This window comes from Anabrus simplex, chromosome 12, assembly GCF_040414725.1.
Source record: "Anabrus simplex isolate iqAnaSimp1 chromosome 12, ASM4041472v1, whole genome shotgun sequence".
In the NCBI taxonomy this organism is placed as follows: domain Eukaryota; kingdom Metazoa; phylum Arthropoda; class Insecta; order Orthoptera; family Tettigoniidae; genus Anabrus; species Anabrus simplex.
In genome coordinates, this window is record NC_090276.1 from 17159782 (window position 1) to 17184432 (window position 24651).

The window sequence follows — 24651 nt, forward strand, 5'->3', positions numbered from 1 at the left end:
ACATGTTCGGCTCGCCACATGCAGGTCTTTTGATTTGACACCTGTAGGCGACCTGCGCGTCGTGATGAGGATGAAATGATGATGAAGACGACACATACACCCAGCCCCCGTGTCAGATAAATTAACCATCCATTATCTAAAGGCTAAGCCTTTTCGCTGCAGCCACATCCCTCGGTCTTCAGGTGTCCTGTTCATCGTGACATAGGAAGCAAAACCCAGCTGAGTGATTATGTTCCTAAGGTATGAGAGACGTGGTCTTCCTCTCGACTTCCTCCCTAGGACTTTGCCTTCAAAGACATTCTGGAGAAAGGTGTCATGTCGTAGGATGTGTCCAAGAAATTTAGCTTTCCTCTGCTCTATTGAATAAATTAAGGTCCGTTTCTCATTAACATCATTCAAGATTTGGATATTAGTCTTCTTTTCTGTGCAACTCGTCCCTGTCAGTCTTCTCCAGAACCACATGATGGTTAAAATTCCTGACCCTGCCGGGAATCGAACTCAGGATCCCTGTGACCAAAGGCCAGCACGCTAACCATTTACCCATGGATCCGGACATTGGGGCACAAGTTCTGCATGATGAAAACATCTCACAATTATTGTTTCTTTAGACACGCCCAAGGATCCAGCGAACTGCGTCGAGAACCGTCACACTCCGTGTAAATTCGATTGCATTCGTTTTGAACCGGTCCAAACTGTAATTTAAGGGCTGTCCAATGCCCAGAGTTGAGGGGTGTCCAACGAACAGAGGATTTTCAACATGCAAAAGTATAGAGAATTAAACGGCGCATTCAATATATGTCAAAACAAAAGGGGTGTCCAAAGTGAGGGGTTTCACTATTATGGTAACATTATTATGTACTTGCAAAGGAAACAACTTAATTAAAATGGAATGAGATGTTTCGTTCCTGAAAGAACATCATCAGATTCTATCAAATCACGCTCAAATATTTAAAAATGTATAAACATGTATATTTATTTCAGTTTCAATACTTATGAACTTGAATTCTGAAACTTATCTTAATGAATTATCTGTCTCATTATTTGTCTGGAGACAAAAGATGTCGGCATGTAAAATATCTCTGGTAACACACTGGGTGTTAACCCGACAAAATTAATCATAACATTTTTGACAGGTCGCCAACAGAGATCCGTTTGTCTGTCATGTAGCAGAGTATGTAGAAACTGACATGTGTGCAGCGTAAATGGCGTCAAATCAAAATGCCTGCACGCGATAGCGAAGGCCATATTGTTATTATATTTTCTTTCCGAATTTGGCAGACTATTGACCGCAAAGAAATTAAGGTTTTCGTGGCCTTCCCTTCCCTTCCCTTCCCTTCCCTTCCCTTCCCTTCCCTTCCCTTCCCTTGCGGGACCTCTTCATTATTTCCTTTCTCATTTTTCTCTCTCCTTCGGAAATGATCCGTCTGGATCTCCGTTTTAGTGGTTTCTCTTCAAATGTTTTTTTAGACTGTCGACTCTTCTTCTGAACTCTCCTCTATTGTGGATCATCTCTAGTGCAATTCCAACTTCTTCTGCATCCTTCTTGACCTCTTCTAGCCAGTTGGAGGTGGTCTTTAATCAAATGTACAGTATGTGCAGGTCTTTTTGGTCAGTTGTTTGTCATCCATCCGTACCAGGTGTCCATAGAATATCATCCTTCGTTTCCTCATTGTGCCCGTGATCTTTTCAGTGTACGTGTTCAGCTCATCATTTCTCCTTTTCTTTCAAGTCCAATCAATAGTCTTCTGCGGCTCCAGAATCTTTCTTTCCTTCTTCTCGAGTTCTTGCAGCTTCCCTTTTTTTACATTTAAAATAAATCATTCGGAAGCGTACAATCCTTTCGGATTTATAATCGATTTATAATGTCGGATTTGATCTTGTAAGATACTGCCCGTTTGTTATACCTATTCTGTGTTAGCTTGCAGGCCAGATCTTATTTTCTGCTTCTTGCGTTGTTTGCCTCTTTATCCAGTCCGTTGGGTAGGATATTATTATTATTATTATTATTATTATTATGAATGTATCGAACAAAAAGGTTTGCCTGATCAGCGAGCATCGTCTGGAGAGGTATCGGGTCTTAACTCTCATCGCATGGCTTAACTAACGTGTCGGGAATTAAATATATGCATTAAACATACAAGGAATTATCGAGGTCACGTAAGAAGCCTCAGGTTAGTCGGACCCGCGGTCTAGCTGCAGCAAGCCTACTTCTAACCCGTGGCTTCGAGTTCTATTCCCGGCCAGGTCAGGGATTTTTACCTGGATCTTCAGGGCCGCTCAGATAATGTGAGAATAATTAAGGACCTATATGGCATAGCCGCCTCGAAGTAGAAAGTCAAGAATAACGGCCGAGTGGATTCGTTGCGCGGATCACAAGTCACCTGGCCTTTGGGGTGAACAGCGGTCGCTTGGTAAGCGCGATGGGGTTTATTTTGTTTGCCTCGGGTTGTCGAACAATGATGGTAAAGAATAAATGTATGTCGAAGTATTTTGGAATATGGTCTCGTCCGAAGGAGGGTGCCACCTAGGGTGACCAACCGTCCCACATTTTAAGGTATTTTGTAAATGTCCCGCAAATGTTCCGTTTTCTATCTCAATGAATTTTCGCGTTATTGTCATCGCTACGAATTTTCACAATATGCAACTGTCCTGCCATCCAGCTTCAACTAAACATAGCGTAACTGTTGTCAATAGTATGATCTCTGAAAGTCAGGTTATAGCATCTTTGGAGAAGTGTTCCGGATGTACCTTCCGATTTACCGTTGGTTCCTGGCCATTCTGCAGCATGAAGCACATCAACAGAGACGTGTTGTATTAAATGGGGTTTTTCTTTAAATTTTTGTGATTTTTGAAATGGAATCGGCGGCGTCGGATACCGATGACTGCACTTCTACGTCATAAAAACTGAAAGTCGTCATTTAAACGAGAGAAGACAAAAGGGGAAAATAAAGGCGTATGCGCGTATAATCGAAAGCAGGAAACCAACATGTCATACTTATCTTCTGATCGAAGTAACGTGCACAATGTGTTTTGTACACTTTGCAAGAAGACGTTCCTCATGGATGAAGCGTCTTCAACTCACAGACTGGAAAATCAATTGTGCAATAAATATGAGTAAGAGTACTCTTGGTAAAAAAAAAAAAAAAGAGGGAAACTGGCAACACAATGCTTTTGAAAATGTTATAAATTTTGTCGTTTTATAATTACAGCTAAAAATGTAGCTGTCTCCTAAAATTGTAGAATGTCCCCCATTTTAGACTGTCTTGCCCCTCATTCGTTCCTTCAACACAGTGACGCCGACTCTGGGGGAGCAAGGCGTTTCCTGCACCCCCAAAAATGATCTTAGAGGGGCAGAGTGCCATTTTGACCCCCTCCCCCTCCTCCTCCCCAAACGTGGAGTTTGGTAGTCTTTGGAGGCTGCTAAGGGGTTAAATTTGGAAAAAATGGTAGATAGTTTTATATCAATAAATAAGATTAGAAAGCGGGCATTCCTTCAGAGAACTACATTTCCCAATGGAGACTGATCTGGTGGTACATCTGGTGGTAGAGCTTTTCACATTTCGTATCACTGCATAATATACAGTTCATTAAGAAAAGGTATTTATGAAGCGCAAGTTCTACTTTTTTCCTTGTAATTATTTTTGATAGCTTCGTACATAAAACATTCCTTCAAAATATGCATTTATGAATCAAGTTCTATTTTTCTGTTTTCTTGTGGATATTATTGAAAACTCCGTTCACAAAACTCGTTCAAAAATGTATTTGAGATACAAGCTCTATTATTTTATTTTCTGTTTGTTTGTGGATATTGTTATTATATAGGAATGTTTGCATTAATAGATGTTCCTCATTTCACATAATCCCCCCCCCCCCAAAAATTACCCGACTTCAACAGTAGGTCACCCTTACTTAATTTTGTCTGGTTAACACCAAATGTGTTCCCAGAGATCTTCCAGGATTAGCAGGGATTGTCCCGTAATTGAATTCTTTGTCGCGGCTCCTGGTCGAGAATAATAATGTCCCGGGTCCCGGCATACCCTGGAGGTCCTGAGAACATGTACATAAGCAAAGTCGTTGAAGAGAAAAAAATAATAATGCAAAACAAACTGTACACGGTAAAAACTTTCTGTATGCAGTGAGTAAACAATGAATGCGAATGTTACAAAGAAAGTGATTTCAAACGATTATGAACTAAAACGCGCAGTAATGCATAATATTGTATTCTAAACCGTCGTTAGCTTATTACCAATACACTAATGACTCTACATTGAGGTATGGTTGTGGTTTGATATACAAAATCCACAATTCTTCAGGCAAGCCACAGAATGTTGAAAATATCCTAGGAATATGTCCTACGAATTTTAGGTAAATCTATATATATACGTATATAATTGGATGTTGGTATGTTTGAAGCTAATAGACTCAAAAACTACTGGACCGATTTCGCTGAAATTTTCACGGCTTGTTCTTATTACATCTGAGAGGGATTATGAAGTGCTTTGAATGAAATCTGATTGGTAGTTCAGCACTAAGGGGTGAAAAATAAAATAGGGGAAAATAAGCAAACCGCAATACAAGTCAGATCAGCGGGTTGCCTACCCAACAGTATGTGAAGATTACTGTATGTGTTCCTTAAAACTTATTTCTGCTTTTATCTGGAAAAATTACAGTAGGGGCAAGAAACCCCTAGCACCCCTAAAGGAAGGGGGTTAAACTTAAAAATCCGAAAATGACGATATTAGTGGCGAATTCATAGTCTCTGGGGTATCTGGGGTGAACTGTGACACACTGAATGCCTTTTAAGTCAAAGTTCGTTCCCAATCGGTATGGTAAACATATTATGACTTACTGTTTGGGAAAGAAAACTGTAGGGTTAGACACACATACGGGCGGGATCGTACAACTGAAGATGTTAGAGACGTTAAAATTGGTATTTGGAATCTTCTTTAAAAATAAACACATTTTTTTTATTTTTGGAAAATCCATAAACTATATTATCGGTATTAAATGTTCATAAAATTATTGAAATGGGCAGGAGAAACAATATGACCACGACAGGCCTATCAAGATGAATTATCTGACCTGCTGTGGAGCAGCGCACGGGTCCTCTGGTAAAATATAAAAAAGTATGAGAATACATTATTTATTTATTTATTTATTTATGTACTTATTTATTTATTTATTTATTTATTTATTTATTTATTTATTTATTCCTAAAATTACAATCCTTTTATTAGTCATCCTTATCCGGTCGATTAGATTAGCAGTTTGTCTTTTTCTACCACTACGAGCACTAATGTGAGTCAATCCAGAGTTTCACTTACGCCCTTATAACTACATTCGGTAGTCCGGCTCCATGGTTAAATGGTTAGCGTGCTGGGCTTTGTTCACAGGGGTCCCGGGTTCGATTTCCGGCAGGGTCGGGAATTTTAACCAACACTGGTTAATTTTCCTGGCACGGGGGCTGGATGTATGTGTTGTCTTCATCATCATTCCATCCTCATAACGACGCACAGGTCGCCTACCGGCGTCAAATAGAAAGACCTGCACCTGGCGAGGCGAACCCGCCCTGGGATCTCCCGGCGCTAAAAGCCATACGACATTCCGACTACATTAGATGTGGACATTTAAAAAAAAATCAAAATCGCCTGAGGGTATTGAACCAAGGAACATATATTACAGAACGAATTATGTAAATAAGTTAATTTGGCTAGGATTTGAATAAAAAAGAAAACGAGTAAAGGAAAAAGCGATTTTAGGCTGTTTTTCCGGAACTGTATTTAGGCCGGAAGTTATTTTCGATTTTTTTTTAAAGTTTGGTAGAGCTATCTAAGACTCTCAATTTGAAACCTTTCCGGGCCCTATAGTCCTTCAACTTTCGGCACAACTGAGGAAATTGCTTAATTTTATGTTTTACGCAGTGTGGGGACCCCTACTTTGTCTGCCAAGAAATGTTTTCAACATTAAAATGAAGATATCGGCCAAAGAAAGACGAGGGCCACGAAGTGTATGAAAATGAAAGACTCACTCGGCCTCGACACATAACACCGTCAGGATTGGAAAAGAACAAGAGTTGAACACGGGAGGTCAGATGGGATAGATTAAAGTGCGGAGCCTGCCACAAGTGGAAGCAATGCCAGGACTCAACTAAGGGCCCCGTGGTCACCACCCACACTCCTAACTTACGAGCCCCTGGGGCTTTTCACCAAGACCCGTACTTTCAATTTCATTTCTTGTTAAAGAATTTCTTATAGTTTCCCAGTGTTTAGGATTCTTGGAAAGAAATGAAAAGTGGTGTCAATGACAATACTGCAATTAATTGTTATCGAGCTGAGAAAAGAAACTCGGGTGAAAGTGCAGTGTCCATCAGCAAGCAGTCGAGATGATAAGTGCTGAGGGAAAATGAAAGCTGTATGTTATATCTGGTGACCTTAATTGGGGAACACAATCAAGCGGTGAACAATAGCTACACGGGGTACTTGTGAGAAGGGAATGAAGAGAAAATTGTTCTCGTTTCTGTGGGAAGAGACGGTCTTCTCTATCATATCTACTGCATGTGAACCTCCATCAGCATTAAAATATACTTTTTATTTTTTATATCTCCGTTTAGCTTTCACGGCTATGAGGTTTTCTATGCCTTGCTTTCGTCTATGAAGTCGTAAGTACATAATGTATAGACGCCCCCAACCTGAAATGAAATGTCGTATGGCTTTTAGTGCCGGGATATCCCAGGACGGGTTCGGCTCGCCAGGTGCAGGTCTTCCTATTTGACTCCCGTAGGCGACCTGCGCGTCATGATGAGCATGAAATTATGATGAAGACAACACATACACCTAGCCCCCGTGCCATAGGAATTAACCAATTAAGGTTAAAATCCCCGACCCGGCCGGAAATCGAACCCGGGACCCTCTGAACCGAAAGCCAGTATGCTGACCGTTCAGCCAACGAGTCGGACGCCCCCATCCTGAGATACAGTTAGACTGCAGTGGTGGTGGTCATAGTGGGGAGGAAGCACAACTAGGCAGCCCTTCTCTATTAACGCTAATCAGAGGAGAAAATGGATGGGGTCCGACACTTCAAAAAATGAAGATATCGGCAAAAGAAAGCCAAGGGCCTTAAAGAGCGTGGAAAAGAAAGACTCCCTTAGCCTCGGAACCGTATAGCGCCAGGGTCCGAAAAGAACAACTGAATACCTGCCGGCAAAAACTTTGTAACCCTCAAAATGCACATTTTTCCATTGATACAACGTTTCTGCACCCGCACGACCCGTGGCTAAATTTAAACACAATAAAAAAGGCGCTTAACGTTCAAGTTAGCCAACATAACTTCCTACATGCCTCACTCTGACCGCATACATCGTTTATGCATGGAAACCCAGCATTCTAGAAAAGTTAGGGTTGCAACGTTTTTGCCGGCAAGTATTCAACTGTTGATCAAGGGAGGTCAGATAGGATAAATGCAATTGAGGAGCCTGCAAAACTAAGTCGAAACAATACCAGGGATCAGCTAAGGGCCCCGTAGTCGTCAACCCACGCTCCCAACTTGAGAGCCCCTGTGCCCCTTTTTGTCGCCTCTTACGACAGGAAGGGAATACCGTGGGTGTTATTCTATTTTCCAGCTAAGTCATTCATGGTTGCCAGCGTTTCGCCCTCGTGTGCTAGGTTGGGCTCGTCAGTTGGTACCTAGCACACCTACCAATACGCTGGCTAGTGCATACCGTGGAGGCCACTGTGTACGCTACCTGGACCCACCGGCAGTGCCACTGTGCTATGAGAGGGTGTCAAGAGTATTTTAATAACATTGTTACCAGCCACTGCTCCTGAGCTCGGAACATTCAGCTGTTGATGGCGCTCTGTATTTTCTGATAAAGTCGAAATGTCATAGAAAAACTGCGTAATTTTGTGTCTGAGTGTAGTGGCGGCGACTGGAAATAGAAGTTGAGGAAGGGGAGGGGGGAATGTACTGGCAAACATTCAGGAAGGGGAGGGGGGAATGTACTAAGCAAACAAAAAGTTCCGTGGGTCTGGGGGTATGGGGGTCGGGTAGACATCATTTTTAAACAGCTATAAAATGGTAAATTTTTACATTCACTGAGCAAATTTGGACAGCGAAGTAAAGGTTGACAGTTTACAAACTTAACTGCGGTAATAATGGTCTCTCTCTCTTGTTTTTATTATCTATACATATAAAACAACATGTCCTGACTGACTGACAGATTGATTCATCATCGCCGAGCCAACACTACTGGACATAAAGAAATGAAATTTTGAGGATACGTTTATATTACAGTGTAGGTGCTCACTAAGCAAGGACTGTTAGATATTCCGTCGATAAGGCGGTGAAAAAAAAGGGGGGAGGGAGTTAATTTTTAAAATGAGTATATCTGTATCTCAAAACCTAACAGTTTAAAGACGTGAACATTAGTATTTGGAATCTCCTTTAAAAATAAAGAAACACGTATTTTTTGTTTTCACAAAATCCAATTAAGGGGTAAAAGAAGTGAAAACGGGACTTAATCCTATTTATAAGGATATTTTAACTCAAAAACTAAGGATGTTACAGATGTAAGTATTAGTAAATGGAATCTCCATTAAAAAAGATTTTTTTTTTGTTTTCGGAAAATCCACTTAAGAAGTAAATTAATTTCGTGTGGCTATTTCTAGCCGAGTCCAGCCCTTGTAAGGCAGACCCTCCTATGAGGGTGGGCGGCATCTGCCATGTGTAGGTAACTGCGTGTTATTGTGGTGGAGGATAATGTTATGTGCGGTGTGTAAGTTGCAGGAATGTTGGGGGCAGCACAAATACCCAGCCCCCGAGCCATTGGAATTAACCAATGAAGGTTAAAATCTCCGACGCGGTCGGGAATCAAACCCGGGACCGCCTGGACCAGAAGTCGGCAAGCTAACCATTTAGCCATGGAGCCGGACACTTAAGGGATGAAAAGAGGAGGAAAAGGGGTTGGGTTTTTAAAATGACTATATCTCAATAATTTAACAAGCTACAGACGTAAACATCGATATTTGGAATCTTCTTTAAAATAGAAATAAAGGATGGGGGAATGAAAAAAAATGAAGGAGGAGTTGAATTATTTTTATGAGGTTACTTACATCTCAAAAACTGAAGATATTACAGACCTGAAAATAGGTATTTGGATTCTCTTTTTTTTTTTTTTTTTTTTTTTTTTTTTTTGTAAATCAACTTAAGGAAGGGGGCGGGGGCGGCTTGAAAAGAAGGGAAGTAGGAGTTGAATTATTTTTATGAGGATATCTGAATCTCAAAAACTGAAGATATTACAACGTAAAACTTGGTATTTTGAATCTCCTTTAAAAATACAGAAAAATATTGGTTTTTTTTTAGAAAAATCCGCTTAACGGGGTGAAAAGAATTGAAAAAGTAGGTACATTTTTAAAATGAGTATATCACAAAAACAATTAACATGTTTCAGACGTGAAGAATGGTATTTGGAATCTCCTTTAAAAATAAACACGTATTTTGTTCCGAAAATCCACTTTGGGGGGGGGGGAGGGAGGGAGTGAAAAGAAGTGAAGCAGCAGTTTAATTCCTTTTATGAGGATACTTATATCTCAAAAACTGAAGATGTTACGCAAGTGAATTTTAGTAAATGGAATCTCCTTTAGAAATAAAGAAACACGTATTTTTTGTTTTCGGAAAACCCACTTTGGTGGGAGAGAACTTGTATCTCAAAACTGAAGATGTTACAGACTTTTTTCCCCTACTTGACAGATGACCGTTTCTCACATGTCGCATGTTCCGCAGTTAGCTTTGCCAGTAGCCTGGTCACCTTAGCCACATACGTGGTTTACAAAGAGGTACTGAGGTAAATGAAACTCAGTTTTTCAGTGAGATTTTTGTACTTTAAGGATTTTCAGATAATGTCTTAGTGAAGTACCGAGGAACGATTACTTTGTTCAAATTACGAAACAGTTAGTTCTATTACAAAACTCCCCCCCCCAAAGCCATTAAGGCCCTTGGAGGAGTGGAAGGAAAAGACTTCCACCATACATGACCCCGGTACTTGGTGCGGCCGCTTTTGCCCCCAGGAATTAACCTGGTACTCATTTTTGGTGTAGCCTTAATTAAGGTACAGCCCCAGCATTTGCCTGGTGTGAAAATGGGAAACCACGGAAAACCACCTTCAGGGCTGCCGATAGTGGGATTCGAACCTACTATCTCCCGGATGCAAGCTCACAGCCGCGCGCCTCTACGCGCACGGCCAACTCGCCCGGTAAGGCATACTTAAACACGTATTACAATTAAATAGAATTACTTTGAAAATATACAAATGATCAGTAATAATTTCATTTTAAAAATATAGCTTGTTGAAAATAAACACCAAAAAGTTTTAGTTTGCTGAAGTCCAACCAGTAACAAATTAAAGTAAAGATGACACTACTCAACAAATTTGAACTTTTTTCCCATAACATTAATAAACAGGCTGATCTTGCCTAATTTGCATGCGCTGAACACGAAAATAACAGTGAAAAGTTCGTAACACGTAACGTTTTTAATTGAGGCATTGAATAAATAATTGACAATTGGGCTTCAGTGAGAATTGATGGTAGAATGAGTTCTTGGTTCAGGGTACTTACAGGGGTTAGACAAGGCTGTAATCTTTCACCTTTGCTGTTCGTAGTTTACATGGATCATCTGCTGAAAGGTATAAAATGGCAGGGAGGGATTCAGTTAGGTGGAAATGTAGTAAGCAGCCTGGCCTATGCTGACGACTTGGTCTTAATGGCAGATTGTGCCGAAAGCCTGCAGTCTAATATCTTGGAACTTGAAAATAGGTGCAATGAGTATGGTATGAAAATTAGCCTCTCGAAGACTAAATTGATGTCAGTAGGTAAGAAATTCAACAGAACTGAATGTCAGATTGGTGATACAAAGCTAGAACAGGTCGATAATTTCAAGTATTTAGGTTGTGTGTTCTCCCAGGATGGTAATATAGTAAGTGAGATTGAATCAAGGTGTAGTAAAGCTAATGCAGTGGGCTCGCACTTGCGATCAGCAGTATTCTGTAAGAAGGAAGTCAGCTCCCAGACGAAACTATCTTTACATCGGTCTGTTTTCAGACCAACTTTGCTTTACTTAGGATATCTTATTCATAAGTTAGAAGTAACAGACATGAAAGTAGCAAGAATGATTGCTGATACAAACAGGTGGGAACAATAGCATGAGGGTACTCGGAATGAGGAGATAAAGGCTAATTTAGGAATGAACTCGATGGATGAAGCTGTACGCATAAACCGGCTTCGGTGGTGGGGTCATGCGAGGCGAATGGAGGAGGATAGGCTACCTAGGAATATAATGGACTCTGCTATGGAGGGTAAGAGAAGTAAAGGCAGACCAAGACGACGATGGTTAGACTCGGTTTCTAACGATTTAAAGATAAGCGGTATAGGACTAAATGAGGCCACAGCACTAGTTGCAAATCGAGGATTGTGGCGACGTTTAGTAAATTCACAGAGGCTTGCAGACTGAACGCTGAAAGGCATAACAGTCTATAATGATAATGTATGTATGTATGTATGTATGAATGTACACTGACTAACAGAGCAAAGGCAACACCAAGAAGGAGTGGTCAGAACTTTATGCCAATTGCAGGGTAGACTGACGTCACTGAGGTATGCTCATGATGTGAAATGCGCCGCTGTGCTGCGCACGTAGCGAACGATAAATGGGACACGGCGTTGGCGAATGGCCCACTTCGTACCGTGATTTCTCAGCCGACAGTCATTGTAGAACGTGTTGTCGTGTGCCACAGGACACGTGTATAGCTAAGAATGCCAGGCCGCCGTCAACGGAGGCATTTCCAGCAGACAGACGACTTTACGAGGGGTATGGTGATCGGGCTGAGAAGGGCAGGTTGGTCGCTTCGTCAAATCGCAGCCGATACCCATAGGGATGTGTCCACGGTGCAGCGCCTGTGGCGAACATGGTTGGCGCAGGGACATGTGGCACGTGCGAGGGGTCCAGGCGCAGCCCGAGTGACGTCAGCACGCGAGGATCGGCGCATCCGCCGCCAAGCGGTGGCAGCCCCGCACGCCACGTCAACCGCCATTCTTCAGCATGTGCAAGACACCCTGGCTGTTCCAATATAGACCAGAACAATTTCCCGTCGATTGGTTGAAGGAGGCCTGCACTCCCGGCGTCCGCTCAGAAGACTACCATTGACTCCACAGCATAGACGTGCACGCCTGACATGGTGCCGGGCTAGAGCGACTTGGATGAGGGAATGGCGGAACGTCGTGTTCTCCGATGAGTCACGCTTCTGTTCTGTCAGTGATAGTCACCGCAGACGCGTGTGGCGTCGGCGTGGAGAAAGGTCAAATCCGGCCGTAACTGTGGAGCGCCCTACCGCTAGACAACGCGGCATCATGGTTTGGGGCGCTATTGCGTATGATTCCACGTCACCTCTAGTGCGTATTCAAGGCACGTTAAATGCCCACCGCTACGTGCAGCATGTGCTGCGGCCGGTGGCACTCCCGTACCTTCAGGGTCTGCCCAATGCTCTGTTTCAGCAGTCCAATGCCCGCCCACACACTGCTCGCATCTCCCAACAGGCTCTACGAGGTGTACAGATGCTTCCGTGGCCAGCGTACTCTCCGGATCTCTCACCAATCGAACACGTGTGGGATCTCATTGGACGCCATTTGCAGACTCTGCCCCAGCCTCGTACGGACGACCAACTGTGGCAAATGGTTGACAGAGAATGGAGAACCAACCCTCAGGACACCATCCGCACTCTTATTGACTCTGTACCTCGACGTGTTTCTGCGTGCATCGCCGCTCGCGGTGGTCCTACATCCTACTGAGTCGATGCCGTGCGCATTGTGTAACCTGCATATCGGTTTGAAATAAACATCAATTATTCGTCCGTGCCGTCTCTGTTTTTTCCCCAACTTTCATCCCTTTCGAACCACTCCTCCTTGGTGTTGCATTTGCTCTGTCAGTCAGTGTATGTATGTATGTATGTATGTATGTATTTTGAATAAAAAAGGATTTTTGTTCTACTACAAATTACTTTGTTCTCATTTTTGTATGAACATATTCAAGGGTAGCTTAGATATGACAGAACTGGTAGGCCCTATATTAATAACTGACCAGCTATTACGACTTACAAAAACTAATCTTCATGCAATAAAATAGACAAAAATACATTTTTTTCTCTCTTGTGTGAACTGGAATCTTCCCTTTGTAAAAACCAGCAATAATCACTAAACATCGGATGATCCCATCTTCCTTGATACCGTTGCTCCACTGTAGCAACGTCTTGGTGAAATCGCTCTCCCTGCTCATCATTTACAGCCCCCAAGTTCTCAGGAAAAAGTCCAAATGTGAATGTAAGAAGTGGATCTTCGGTGACATATGGCAGCCCATTTCTTTGTAGTTTCTTAGTAACGTTTCTATTAATTGGCGATGATTTTCTTCCTTGTGATTCTCTAAAAATCCTTTGACAAAAGATGTAAAATTTTTCCATGCTCGTAATTCCTTAGGGTTAAGTTTTTTCTCGAAAAATGCAGTCCTTCAAAAGTTTTCTCATTTGTGGACCGACAAATATGCCTTCTTTTCATTTAGCATCACTGAAAATGAAATGGCGTATGCCTTTTAGTGCCGGGAGTGTCCAAGGACATGTTCGGCTCGCCAGGTGCAGGTATTTCGATTTGACTCCCGTAGGGGACCTGCGCGTCGTGATGAGGATGAAATGATGATGAAGACGACACATACACCCAGCCCCCGTGCCAGAGAAATTAACCGATGATGGTTTCCTACCGGGAATCAAACCCGGCAGACGACGAATAAGATTCGGTGGAGTATTTAAAAGTAAGGTAAGGTAAGGGTGTATTCTGCCCGAAGGGAAGTCCGAACCTCCGCAGAGGTGTGCCTGAGCCGGTAGGGTGGCCAGTTCCTTACCGCTCCTCCACTCCCTTACCCCACACCAACAGCGCGTAGCAACCCATCTAAATCTTGACCACGCCCAATGTTGCTTAACTTCGGAGATATCGCGGGATCCGGTGTTTCAACACTGCTACGGCCGTTGGCTATCTAAAAGCAGGACGGGTCATAATAATATGACGATAAAGTTGGAATTCAAGACGACAAATTGGTCCAAATGTTAATTCATAGGAGGAAGAATTAGGGAGTGGAATAATTTATCATGGGAAATTTCCACGTTCTTTGAAATCGTTTAAGAAAGGTAAACAATTGATAGGGAAACTGTCATCTGGGCAACAGCCCTAAATGCAGACCGATCAATTATGACTGACTGAATGTACAGTCGGTCAAAAAAATAAAAACAAAAAAGAATGATCGAATGGCGCTGCGTTAAGTTCCTCGCAAGTACACATTTCTCACGAGTGGCGTCGGTTCACAGGACGCCCATAGGGTGAGCGCCCCGTTGTTTTCGCGTGTACAATTGTTTTCTAGTAGCTTCAATATAACCATTTAGTAGCGTGTTTTCATAGATCGTAGTGCCGGCCAGCAATATTTACCTTCCGAGCTCGATAGCTGCAGTCTCTTAAGTGCGGCCAGTAATCGAGTATTCGGGAGATAGTGGGTTCGAATCCCACTGTCGGAAGCCCTGAAGACGGTCTTCCGTAGTTTCCCAATTTCACACCAGGCACGTGCAGGGCCAAAGCCATCTCCGTACAGGCCATGAAGGCCCTTGGAGGGGTGGAAGGTAAAGGCTTCCACTATCCGTAACCTCGCCACTTGATGGGGTAGAGTGGTTAGCTCTACGGCCGACCGCCTTAGTCCCCAAGGAATTAACCTGGTACTCATTTTTGGTGTTGGCTGAGTGAACCTCAGGGTCATGTGCTCCTCCGGAAGGGGCAATCTCGTTTCTTTAATTTCATATTATTATTATTATTATTATTATTATTATTATTATTATTATTATTATTATTATTATTATTATTATTTTGCTAGTTGCTTTACGTAGCACCGACACAGATAGGTCTTATGGCGACGATGGGACAGGGAAGGGCTAGGAGTGGGAAGGAAGTGGCCATGGCCTTAAGTAAGGTACAGTCCCAGCATTTGTATTTGCCTGGTGTGAAAATGGGAAACCACGGAAAACCATTTTCAGGGCTGCCGACATTGGGACTCGAACCTACTATCTCCCGAATACTGGATACTGGCCGCACTTAAGCGACTGCAGCTATCGAGCTCGGTTTTCTTAAATTTTACGACTTCCTGACGCCTTTACCGCCTCGGCCAGGCAGCCCCTCAGGCAAATGCAGGGGCTATACCTTAATTAAGAGCACGACCGCTTCCTTCCTATCCCACCGTCGCCAGAAGACCTATCTGTGCCTGTCGTTGTCACATTGTTTTGCCTGCCCTTTTCTGAATACCGGTACATAATAACCGATTTATTCGTACTGTAGTTTATAACAGTATTCACTGTGCTTCGACATTTCCAAACGATCTTGCCCGAGATAGTGCAACATACAATTGGCCGTAACTGAATATTGGTTCGGGTAAGCAGACACCTGCTTTATCAAGAGGTTGTCCCTGCGCCTTATTATTGGTAATGGTCGTACAGAAGGTTAGTCCCGTCTGTGCATATGTTGAAGTTTTCTATTAGCACCATGCACGTTTTTACGGAAGTTCTGCCATCTATTGAGTATATTTAGAAGCTGGAGAAGGTCAGAGAATCAAAAACTATGCCTGCCTGTTAGGTCATCAGCCGAGAGGCTGGTTGGATCCTCAAATAGCACCACCAAAGGTTATGCGGTTATAAGGAAAGCGCAAAAACCAATGGCAGCACCAAAATGACGCGTACTAGGCAAGATGAGGAGTGAGGTAGTTTGCCATTGCTTTCCTAAATGGGTCAGAAAGTACTATTGCAGCACGACTGACCCTATGAGCAGCACCCTGCATAATACTCAGATGCACTAGTCATGCTCTGAACGTCATTACTCAGCACTACCCATACCCCAGCAGCTTCCATATTGTCACAGCCATGGATGTTGACTGGGACTTCGGTGGAAGCTACACTTTACTCTGGCCTGTGCCAAGAGATGGATGCAAAAGTACTGTATCCATCAAGAAATGACATAACGCATTATTTTTCTTGTGTTGCTTATATAATGCGGCCTTGATTAATATTTTAAATGGTAATAACATTAATATCTAAGCAGAAATTGCCCATACTTACTAAGATCCCCGCCGTTACCTAGCCTCATTCTCTTGCTCAACCGAGTTCGTTAAATCATATACTGTAGTGTCAAGGGGTTGTGTATTATTACACGCGCTTTGCAATAGTCCAGCGACACCAAACCGGGAATTAAATTTGTATAAAGGTGGAAATTATATATACTGGGCTCGAAAAATAAGGCGCCAAAGAAAGAATTTTAGGCGGCATGGCGACCTGGCGCCCGGGATTTGTCATGCCCTGGTCAAGTGACTAGATATTTTATTTCGACAGTAACTATCACGTATTCTACGTCAAACCTTTAGACTGTGACTCCAACACATGTTAGAAGTTTTAAGGCATAAGTGGATGCATATTTTCAAAGTTTTAGGTCACAGAAATCCGAGCTCTAATTTTCAGTATTGTACCAGAATATCACCACATTCACCCCTTCAACCTAGATCATAATGGGTGGTTAGGAAATAGGGATCTGCGCTCAGATGGCCTTCACTTAAACCGCAATGGTACATATAAGTTAGGACATTTGTTAGGAAGGGTTATAGGGAGATATATTCAGGGAAACGGGGTGGTTTAGGGAGCGGTGATAAAGGTACAGAGATCTGGAAGTCGAGTAGGGATGACATAAAGATGTTAGTGCTGAACTGTAAAGAACTGTAAAGAAAGGAATAGAATTAAGTAATTTAATAAATATACGCTTACCAGATATTGTAATAGGAGTTGAATCACGGCTGAGAAACGATATAATGGATGCAGAAATATTCTCACGAAACCGGAGTGTGTATCGCAGAGATAGGATAGGAATGGTAGGAGGGGGAGTATTCATTCTGGTGAAAGAAGAATTTGTAAGCTACGAAAAAGTTAAAGATGACAAACATGAAATTCTAGGTGTAAGGTTCATCTCTAAAGATAATAAGCAAATTGATGTCTTTGGAGTGTACAGACGCAGAAAGGGTAGCGCTGACGCTGATTCAGAATTATTTGATAAGATAATCAGCTATGTGGGAAACGATAAGGAAAGGAACATGATTGTAGCGGGTGACTTAAATTTACCAAATGTCAATTGAGAAGGTAATGCGAACGACAGGAAGCATGGCGAACAAATGGCAAATAAGTTAATATGGGGAGGACAACTGATTCAGAAAGTAATCCAACTAGAGGGAAAAATATTCTGGATGTGGTGCTGGTAAAACCAGATGAGCTCTATACAGAAACCAAAGTAATAGATGGCATTAGTGATCATTGTCGTAGTTAAAAAATAAATGTGATAGAGTGGAAAGAAATAGAGTTAGAAATGGCTGTCTAAGTAAGGAGAAATTGAAGTAACCTACTAGGAAAATGAATCTAGCAAAGAAGTCAACTAAGGATAACATGACGGCAAGCATAATTGGCAGTCATACAAATTTCAGTGAACAATAGAAGAGTATCTAAAGGTACTTTAAGGCAGAGACGGGTTCAAAGAAGGACATTACAGGAATCATTAATGAACAAGGGGAGTGTATATGTGAGGATCTTCAAAAGGCAGAAGTATTCAGTCAGCAGTACGTAAAAAATATTCGTTACAAGGATAATGTCCAGATAGAGGAGGTAACTAATGCTAAATAAGTGTTAAGATTTACATACCATAACAATGGCATTTACAATAAGATACAAAAGTTGAAAACTAGAAAAGCAGTTGCAATTGATAAGATTTCTGATTATATTCCAAAAATAATAGGTTGGGATATAGTACCATATCTGAAGTACTTATTTGATTATTGTTTGCATGAAGGAGCTATACCAAATGAATGGAAAGTTGCTATAGTAGCCCCTGTGTATAAAGGAAAGGGTGATAGACATAAAGCTGAAAATTACAGGCCAGTAAGTTTGACAGGCATTGCATGTAAGCTTTGGTAAGGCCTTTTTTCTGATTATATTACACATGTTTGCGAAATTAATAACTGGTTCGATAGAAGGCAGTTCGGTTTTAGGAAAGGTTATTCCACTGAAGCTCAACTTGTAGGATTCCAGCAAGATATAGCAGATATCTTGGATTCAGGAGGTCAAATGGACTGTATCGCGACTGACCTTTCTACAGCATTTGATAGGGTGGATCATGGGAGACTGCTGGCAAAAAGGAGTGCAACTGGACTAGACAAAAGAGTGGCGTTACAAAAATGTTGCAAAGTTTTGGCTGGGAAGACTTAGGAGAAAGTTGACAAGCTGGTCGACTAAGTGGTATGTCCCGAGCTGTCAACGGAGAGATGGCGTGGAATGGCTTTACTGTAGTAGACGAATGGTGTCTTTAAAAGTAGGAAAGGTCACAATATGAAGATAAAGTTGGAATTCAAGAGGACAAATTGGGGCAAATATTCGTTTATAAGAAGGGGAGTTAGGGAATGGAATAACTTACCAAGGGAGATGTTCAATAAATATCCAATTTCTTTGAAATCATTTAAGAAAAGGCTAGGAAAACAACAGATAGGGAATCTGCCACCTGGGCAACTGTACTAAATGCAGATAAGTATTGAATGGTTGATTCAACCAGTTAAAGAATATTATTTTAAATATTATGTTCTTTCGAATACTTACTTCCTCACAAAGTATACGTGCTGTAGAATGTGGCAGCCTCAACAATTCAAGTCTTATCTACTTACAGTTCAATCTAATATTCTTGTTCTGATTGGCTTCGTCTTCCAAAATCTGCCATAACGTTGCTCTCTCCAGCACTCTGGATTTCGTCATGTAATTCAAACCGTTCCTCTGAATGACAATGCCAATTAATAAAAGAGATGGCGGAACACCAACACCTCAGGATATCAGAATTATTGTAGTGGTTGCTCACCTCCTGGGCTTGGGCCGGACGATCTCGTGGCTGCCCTCGGTGATACACAGGGGACTTAGCGCGCTGCGAAACTCCGGCATGGGGTGCGGCGTCGCCATGCTGCTAGTGCTGAAACAGACAACAAGTCGTAAGGTCTTTCATCCATTAACGGACGTAGTAATTTTTTACATTTCTTTTTACGTCGCGCCGACACAGACAGATCTTATGGCGACGATGGGATAGGACTGGGAAGGAAGCAACGGTGGCTTTTATTACCTAAGGTGAAAACCGGAAACTGCGGAAAACGATCTTCAGGGCTGTTCATAATCGTGACCCGAACTGCGAAGCCAACTCGCTCGGTAATTTTCTACGTGAGAGAGATCATCTCTCCTTAAGGCGATATTGTTACCAACAAGTTTAACTCGTGAAGGTTCAATAATCATTTTACATTAACTCTTTTTCAGAGTATGATTCAAATTTAAGATTATCCGCATGGGTTAGGTTAACACGTCATAATGACGTCTTAATCTCATCTGCAGGTCACCCAACCGACTCGTGGCTCCTCCAAGGAGGCCCGAGAGGTTAGCATTGCCGTCGTATGTAAGGGTATGACGCCATAACATCACTTAGGGGTCAAAAACACCTCAGGTTGGCCAATGAGGTTATCACTGCCCTCATACGTATGGGTATGACGTCATAACCTCACCTAGGGGTCAAAAGAACCCCAGATCATTCCCTGATCAATTAGGCCCCTTCAATGGAGTCTGTGAGGTTAGGCTTGCTCTCGTACGCAAGGTTATGACATTATTCGGTCTTAACTTCACCAAGATGTCATTGAACTCGGGTAAGAACACTCATAGGTATACTACTAGGTCAATGACCTAGAACCTTCAAAGCTACACTACTCAAAAAGTGTGGGGGAAAATGCTGACTCAGTACCCACTGTTTTAGAACAAACTTTGCCCATCTACTCAGGGTTTGAAATGCTTTATTTCTGTAACTATGTTAGAATTCATTTTCTACAACTCTACGTAGTGCATTAATAGAGGCATGATTTTTTTCGCATTATTTCGCGAAACAGGACTGATCACATCGCTTTAATCCTTTCCTAAAGTCATTAATAAAAAGTTTAATTCGCGAAATTTGTGAATTATTTACGTGAAAGATAGATAAATAAACAGAAGCAATCAATATCTAACAAGGCAAAACTTAGACACTACAGCACAGTGGTAAAGCCAGAGGATCTCTATGCTTCAAGAGAACCTGACAATGAATAAAAAGGGTGAGCTTCAAGAAGTCGAAAAAAAGGAGAGGAGAATGCCAAGGAAATTTTTAGGAGCAAAGAAAAATGCTGATGGGGAGTGGAGGAATAGAAAAAATGATGATCTCTGCAAATACACCGAAACAATCAGTCACCATGCGAAAGCGAAGGCTAAAATTCAATGTGCACCTAGAAAGAATGGATTAGAAACGGCTAACTAAGAAAACATTCAAGTACATCACTGGACTGAAAGCTTCGACGAAGTGGGTCGAAGAGGTAAAAAGAGATGCAATAAAAAGTGGACTTACAATGGATATGATTCACAACAGAAAAGAATTTAGAAGCCGATTGGACAGCATCATAACATTCCAGGAGAAAATACGAAAATTCAAACCCAAATTGGTCATATTATCCCAGAAAGAAAGGACGATTAGAAGTGAAAGGATGAAGAAGTTCTGGGAAAAGAAGAAGAATATAAAGCCTTAGGTTCAATGCGGTCCGTAGGCAGCCAAATCCGGAAACAAGAAGAAAACAGAAGCAATATTTATAATCACTCATTATCCCTTATGTATGCCCTAATCAAGATTGCATAACAAATTACCTTTTCACCTACATGGCCACAACTTCATACCATTCAAGGATTTTATAGAATATTAATACGAAGAGATGCTTCTGTCGAAATAAATAATAATAATAATAATAATAATAATAATAATAATAATAATTTCGTGTGGCTATTTCTAGCCGAGTGCAGCACTTGTAAGGCAGACCCTCCGATGAGGGTGGGCGGCATCTGCCATGCGTAGGTAACTGTGTGTTATTGTGGTGGAGGATAGTGTTATGTGTGGTGTGTGAGTTGCAGGGATGTTGGGGACAGCACAAACACCCAGCCCTCGGGCCACTGGAATTAACCAATGAAGGTTAAAATCCCCGACCCGGCCGGGAATCGAACCCGAGACCCTCTGAACCGAAGGTCAGTACGCTGACCATTCAGCCAACGAGTCGGACTCTGTCGAAATGAGAAATCCTTATTCTGTCTTCTGTTTCCCTTCACACACGTGATAACGGAATACAATTTAAAGATCGTTTTTTCCATGCATTTCGGTACATTTTCACACTTGTCGCAAAATAAGTAAATATCGCTTTAAACTGACCTTGTCGCACTAATTCGCTTAAACACAATCACTAATTTCTTAACCAGAATCATATGATTCGTTATTTTAAAATCGCTTCAACATATTTTTTGTCGCGTTTATCGTTAATGCGAAAAAATCATCAGAGGAAGAGGAAGTGTTGCGTATCACAAGAAACTCTTTCTAACATGAAACATTTAAAACACCCTCCGTTAACATTGAGACAAGCATCATCCCGTCGTCCCAGGGTACATCAGCGCAGGGCTGCCACTAGGAAACAGAACTCAGACTAGGTGAAGCATTATCTGATCCTGCGATCATTAAGAGGGGATTCCTCAGGGCAGTATTATTGGACCTTTACGCTTCCTTAACTGGTATGAGTAAAGAACTAGAATCAGAGAGAGGGCATTTTGCAAATGATGTTATACTGTAGAGCAGGGCCTCTCAGGGTGCATGCGCCTGGTGCATGCACTGTGCAGACCCCCACTCCTCGATTTGGAGCAATAGCGCTTACTCTCTCTTTCCTCACGCCTGTCTCGCTCGCTCCTCCCGTCTCCCTCTTCCCCACTTGCTTCGTAGCGCTCCAAATCCGAGCTGAGTTGTGCCGAGTAGAGCCGAGCTTAGCGTTGGTCCGAGCCGAGCCGAGCGGGACCGATGCACGGAGCTCTTGCGCCTCGATTTGCACGCGTGAGATTTTGGGCGTTTGAGAGGCCCTGCTGTAGAGAGTAAAAAAAAAAAAAAGCCCACGATTGTGAGCAACTGCAAAAGACCTCGACAATGTTGTGAGATGGACAGCGGACAATGGTATGTTGATAAACGGCATAAAAAGTCAGGCTGTGAGTTTCACAAAGAGGGAAAGTCCCCTCAGCTTTAATTACTGCATTGATGGGGTGAAAGTTCTTTATGGGGATCACTCTTAAGTACCTATTGGGGGAATCATATAAACATGATCGTAAATAAAGGTCACGTAAATAAAGATTACGAGGGTATTTAGGGAGCCGGCCCCGTGGTGTACGGATAGCGTGACTGCTTCTTACCCGGAGACCCCGGGTTCAATTCCCGGCCAGGGCAGGGACTTTTACCTGGACCTGAGGGCTGGTTCCAGGTCCACTCAGCCTACGTGATTAGAATTGAGGAGTTATCTGAAGGTGAGATAGTGGCCCCGGTCTAGAAAGGTAAGAATAACGGCCGAGAGGATTCTTCGTACTGACTATACGACACCTCGTAATCTGCAGCCCTTCGGGCTGAGCAGTGGTCGATTGGTAGGCCAAGGCCCTTCAAGGGTTGTAGTGCCATGGGGTTTGGTTCGGTATGGATATTTAGGGTCTGTAGTAAGGATGTAAAGGAGAGGGCATGTAAGTCTCGGGTAAGACGCCAATGTTAGAGTATTGTTCCAGTGTATGGAACCCTCAACACGATTATTTGATTCGAGAACTGAAAAAAAAAAAAAAAAAAAAAAAAAAAAAAAAAAAAAAAAAAAAAAAAAAAAAAAAAACACACACAAAGAAAAACAGCTGGATTTGTTCAGGGTGTTTTTCTATTTTACACAGATAGGTCTTATGGCGACGATGGGATAGGAAGCGGCCGCGGCCCGAGCATTTGCCTGATGTGAAAATGGAAAACTGTGTGGGGGGGGGGGGGGGGAGGGGCGGTTAGGGGGTGACTTTCGACAAAAGAGTAGCATTAAGAAAATGTTGCAACGTTCGGGCTGGGAAGACATGGGAGTAAACAGATGAGCTGCTCGATTAAGCGGTATGTTCCAAGCTGTCAGTGATGGCGTGGAATGACATTAGCAGACGAGTAAGTTTGAGTGCTATTTAAAAAGCAGGAAGGATCACAATAAGAAGATAAAGATGGAATTCAAGAGGACAGATTGGGGCAAATATTCGTTTATAAGAAGAGGAGTTAGGGATTGGAATAATTTGCCAAGGGAAATGTTCGATACATTTCCAAATTTTTTGCAATTATTTAAGACAAGCTAGGTAAACGATAAATAGGGAATCTGCCACCTGGGCGACTGCCCTAAATGCAGATCAGTGGTGATTGAGTGATTGACTGAGGACGAAGAATTCTTCATTTTCCAATATACATCACTGCTGCTGAATAGGTTATCAAAGTTATTATCTAATGAAATAAGAGATATTGATATTAGTATGCGAATATGAAAAGGCCTTAGACAAGACAAATGAACTAAATCAAATTGACAAACAGTATGCAACACACGATACTACTGACTGTATAAATGATTTCTAAACATTAATTCTGAACCGCAGTTCGATGTTCTCCTTTACAGTGATTTGGAAATGACTACCCAAATATTCCATTCGTATTATCTCTCACAAGTGTTCTAATTCAGTGAAGTATGCCTTTCAATCCCAGCTAATAGTTTCAATTTCCAGGGACTAGAATATCTTTCTTTCTTTCTTTCTTTCTTTCTTTCTTTCTTTCTTTCTTTCTTTCCCTCGGTGACCTTGAAGTTCAGCCCCTCAGACTCGAGTATCGCCCAACATGTTTCCACGCACCTGTAATACCTTCATCCATGCCCTACTGTTCTTTTTCTCTTTCTCCCAACTAATAATGAGTTAGGCGTGAGTGTATTCCCTGGGAGATGGAACTGGGCGTAACCTACACCCATGCCTAAGGCGGGACCACATTCATGGGGCCATCTATGGGAGACGCTCAACGTTCCATCTTCGACCATCGATCCTTTTCAAAATACGATTCTCCTATTCTCGCCTGAATGAACATTCTCTTCTTGGTCAAACAGATCAAGTTTGGCTACTTGACCCACTAATTAAATAAGCTCACAAATGTCTGCATATCACGATATCAAACTAAACCAAAAACAGAGCATATGTTAGTGACCAACTTTCGTTCAAGAAAATTTTAAAGAATCTCCGATATTACATGTAGTAGTAGTAGTAGTAGTAGTAGTAGTAGTAGTAGTAGTAGTAGTAGTTTGGTATATGTGGACAGACGACTTGATCTTGATGGTCCATTGTGCCGAAAGCCCGCAGTCTAATATCTCGGTACTTTAAAATAGGTCCAATGAGTATAATACAAAAATTCGCCTTTCGAAGACTAAAGTGATGTCAGAAGGTACGAAACTTAAAAGAATGGAATGCCACGTTGGGGATACAAAACTGGAACACGTAGATAATTTCAACTACACAAGAGCCTCGTTTATCCGGATTAAGTGAGACCGGAACTGATCCGGATTATCGAAAATGCGGATAATTCGGAAAACAAAACTATGTTATATAATCTATTAACATAAGTT

At 42.1% G+C, this 24651-nt stretch overlaps 1 protein-coding gene across 1 annotated transcript in view; it reads right to left on the minus strand.

Annotated features, from left to right (window-relative positions):
* Positions 1–24651, minus strand: part of LOC136884440 (ankyrin repeat and BTB/POZ domain-containing protein 2) — a 309915-nt gene that overhangs the window by 139896 nt on the left and 145368 nt on the right. Inside the window, exon 2 of the mRNA XM_067156605.2 lies at positions 18999–19106. Coding sequence (XP_067012706.2) covers positions 18999–19096 — 98 coding nt within the window. The 5' untranslated portion in view covers positions 19097–19106. The remainder of the gene's footprint in view (positions 1–18998; positions 19107–24651) is intronic.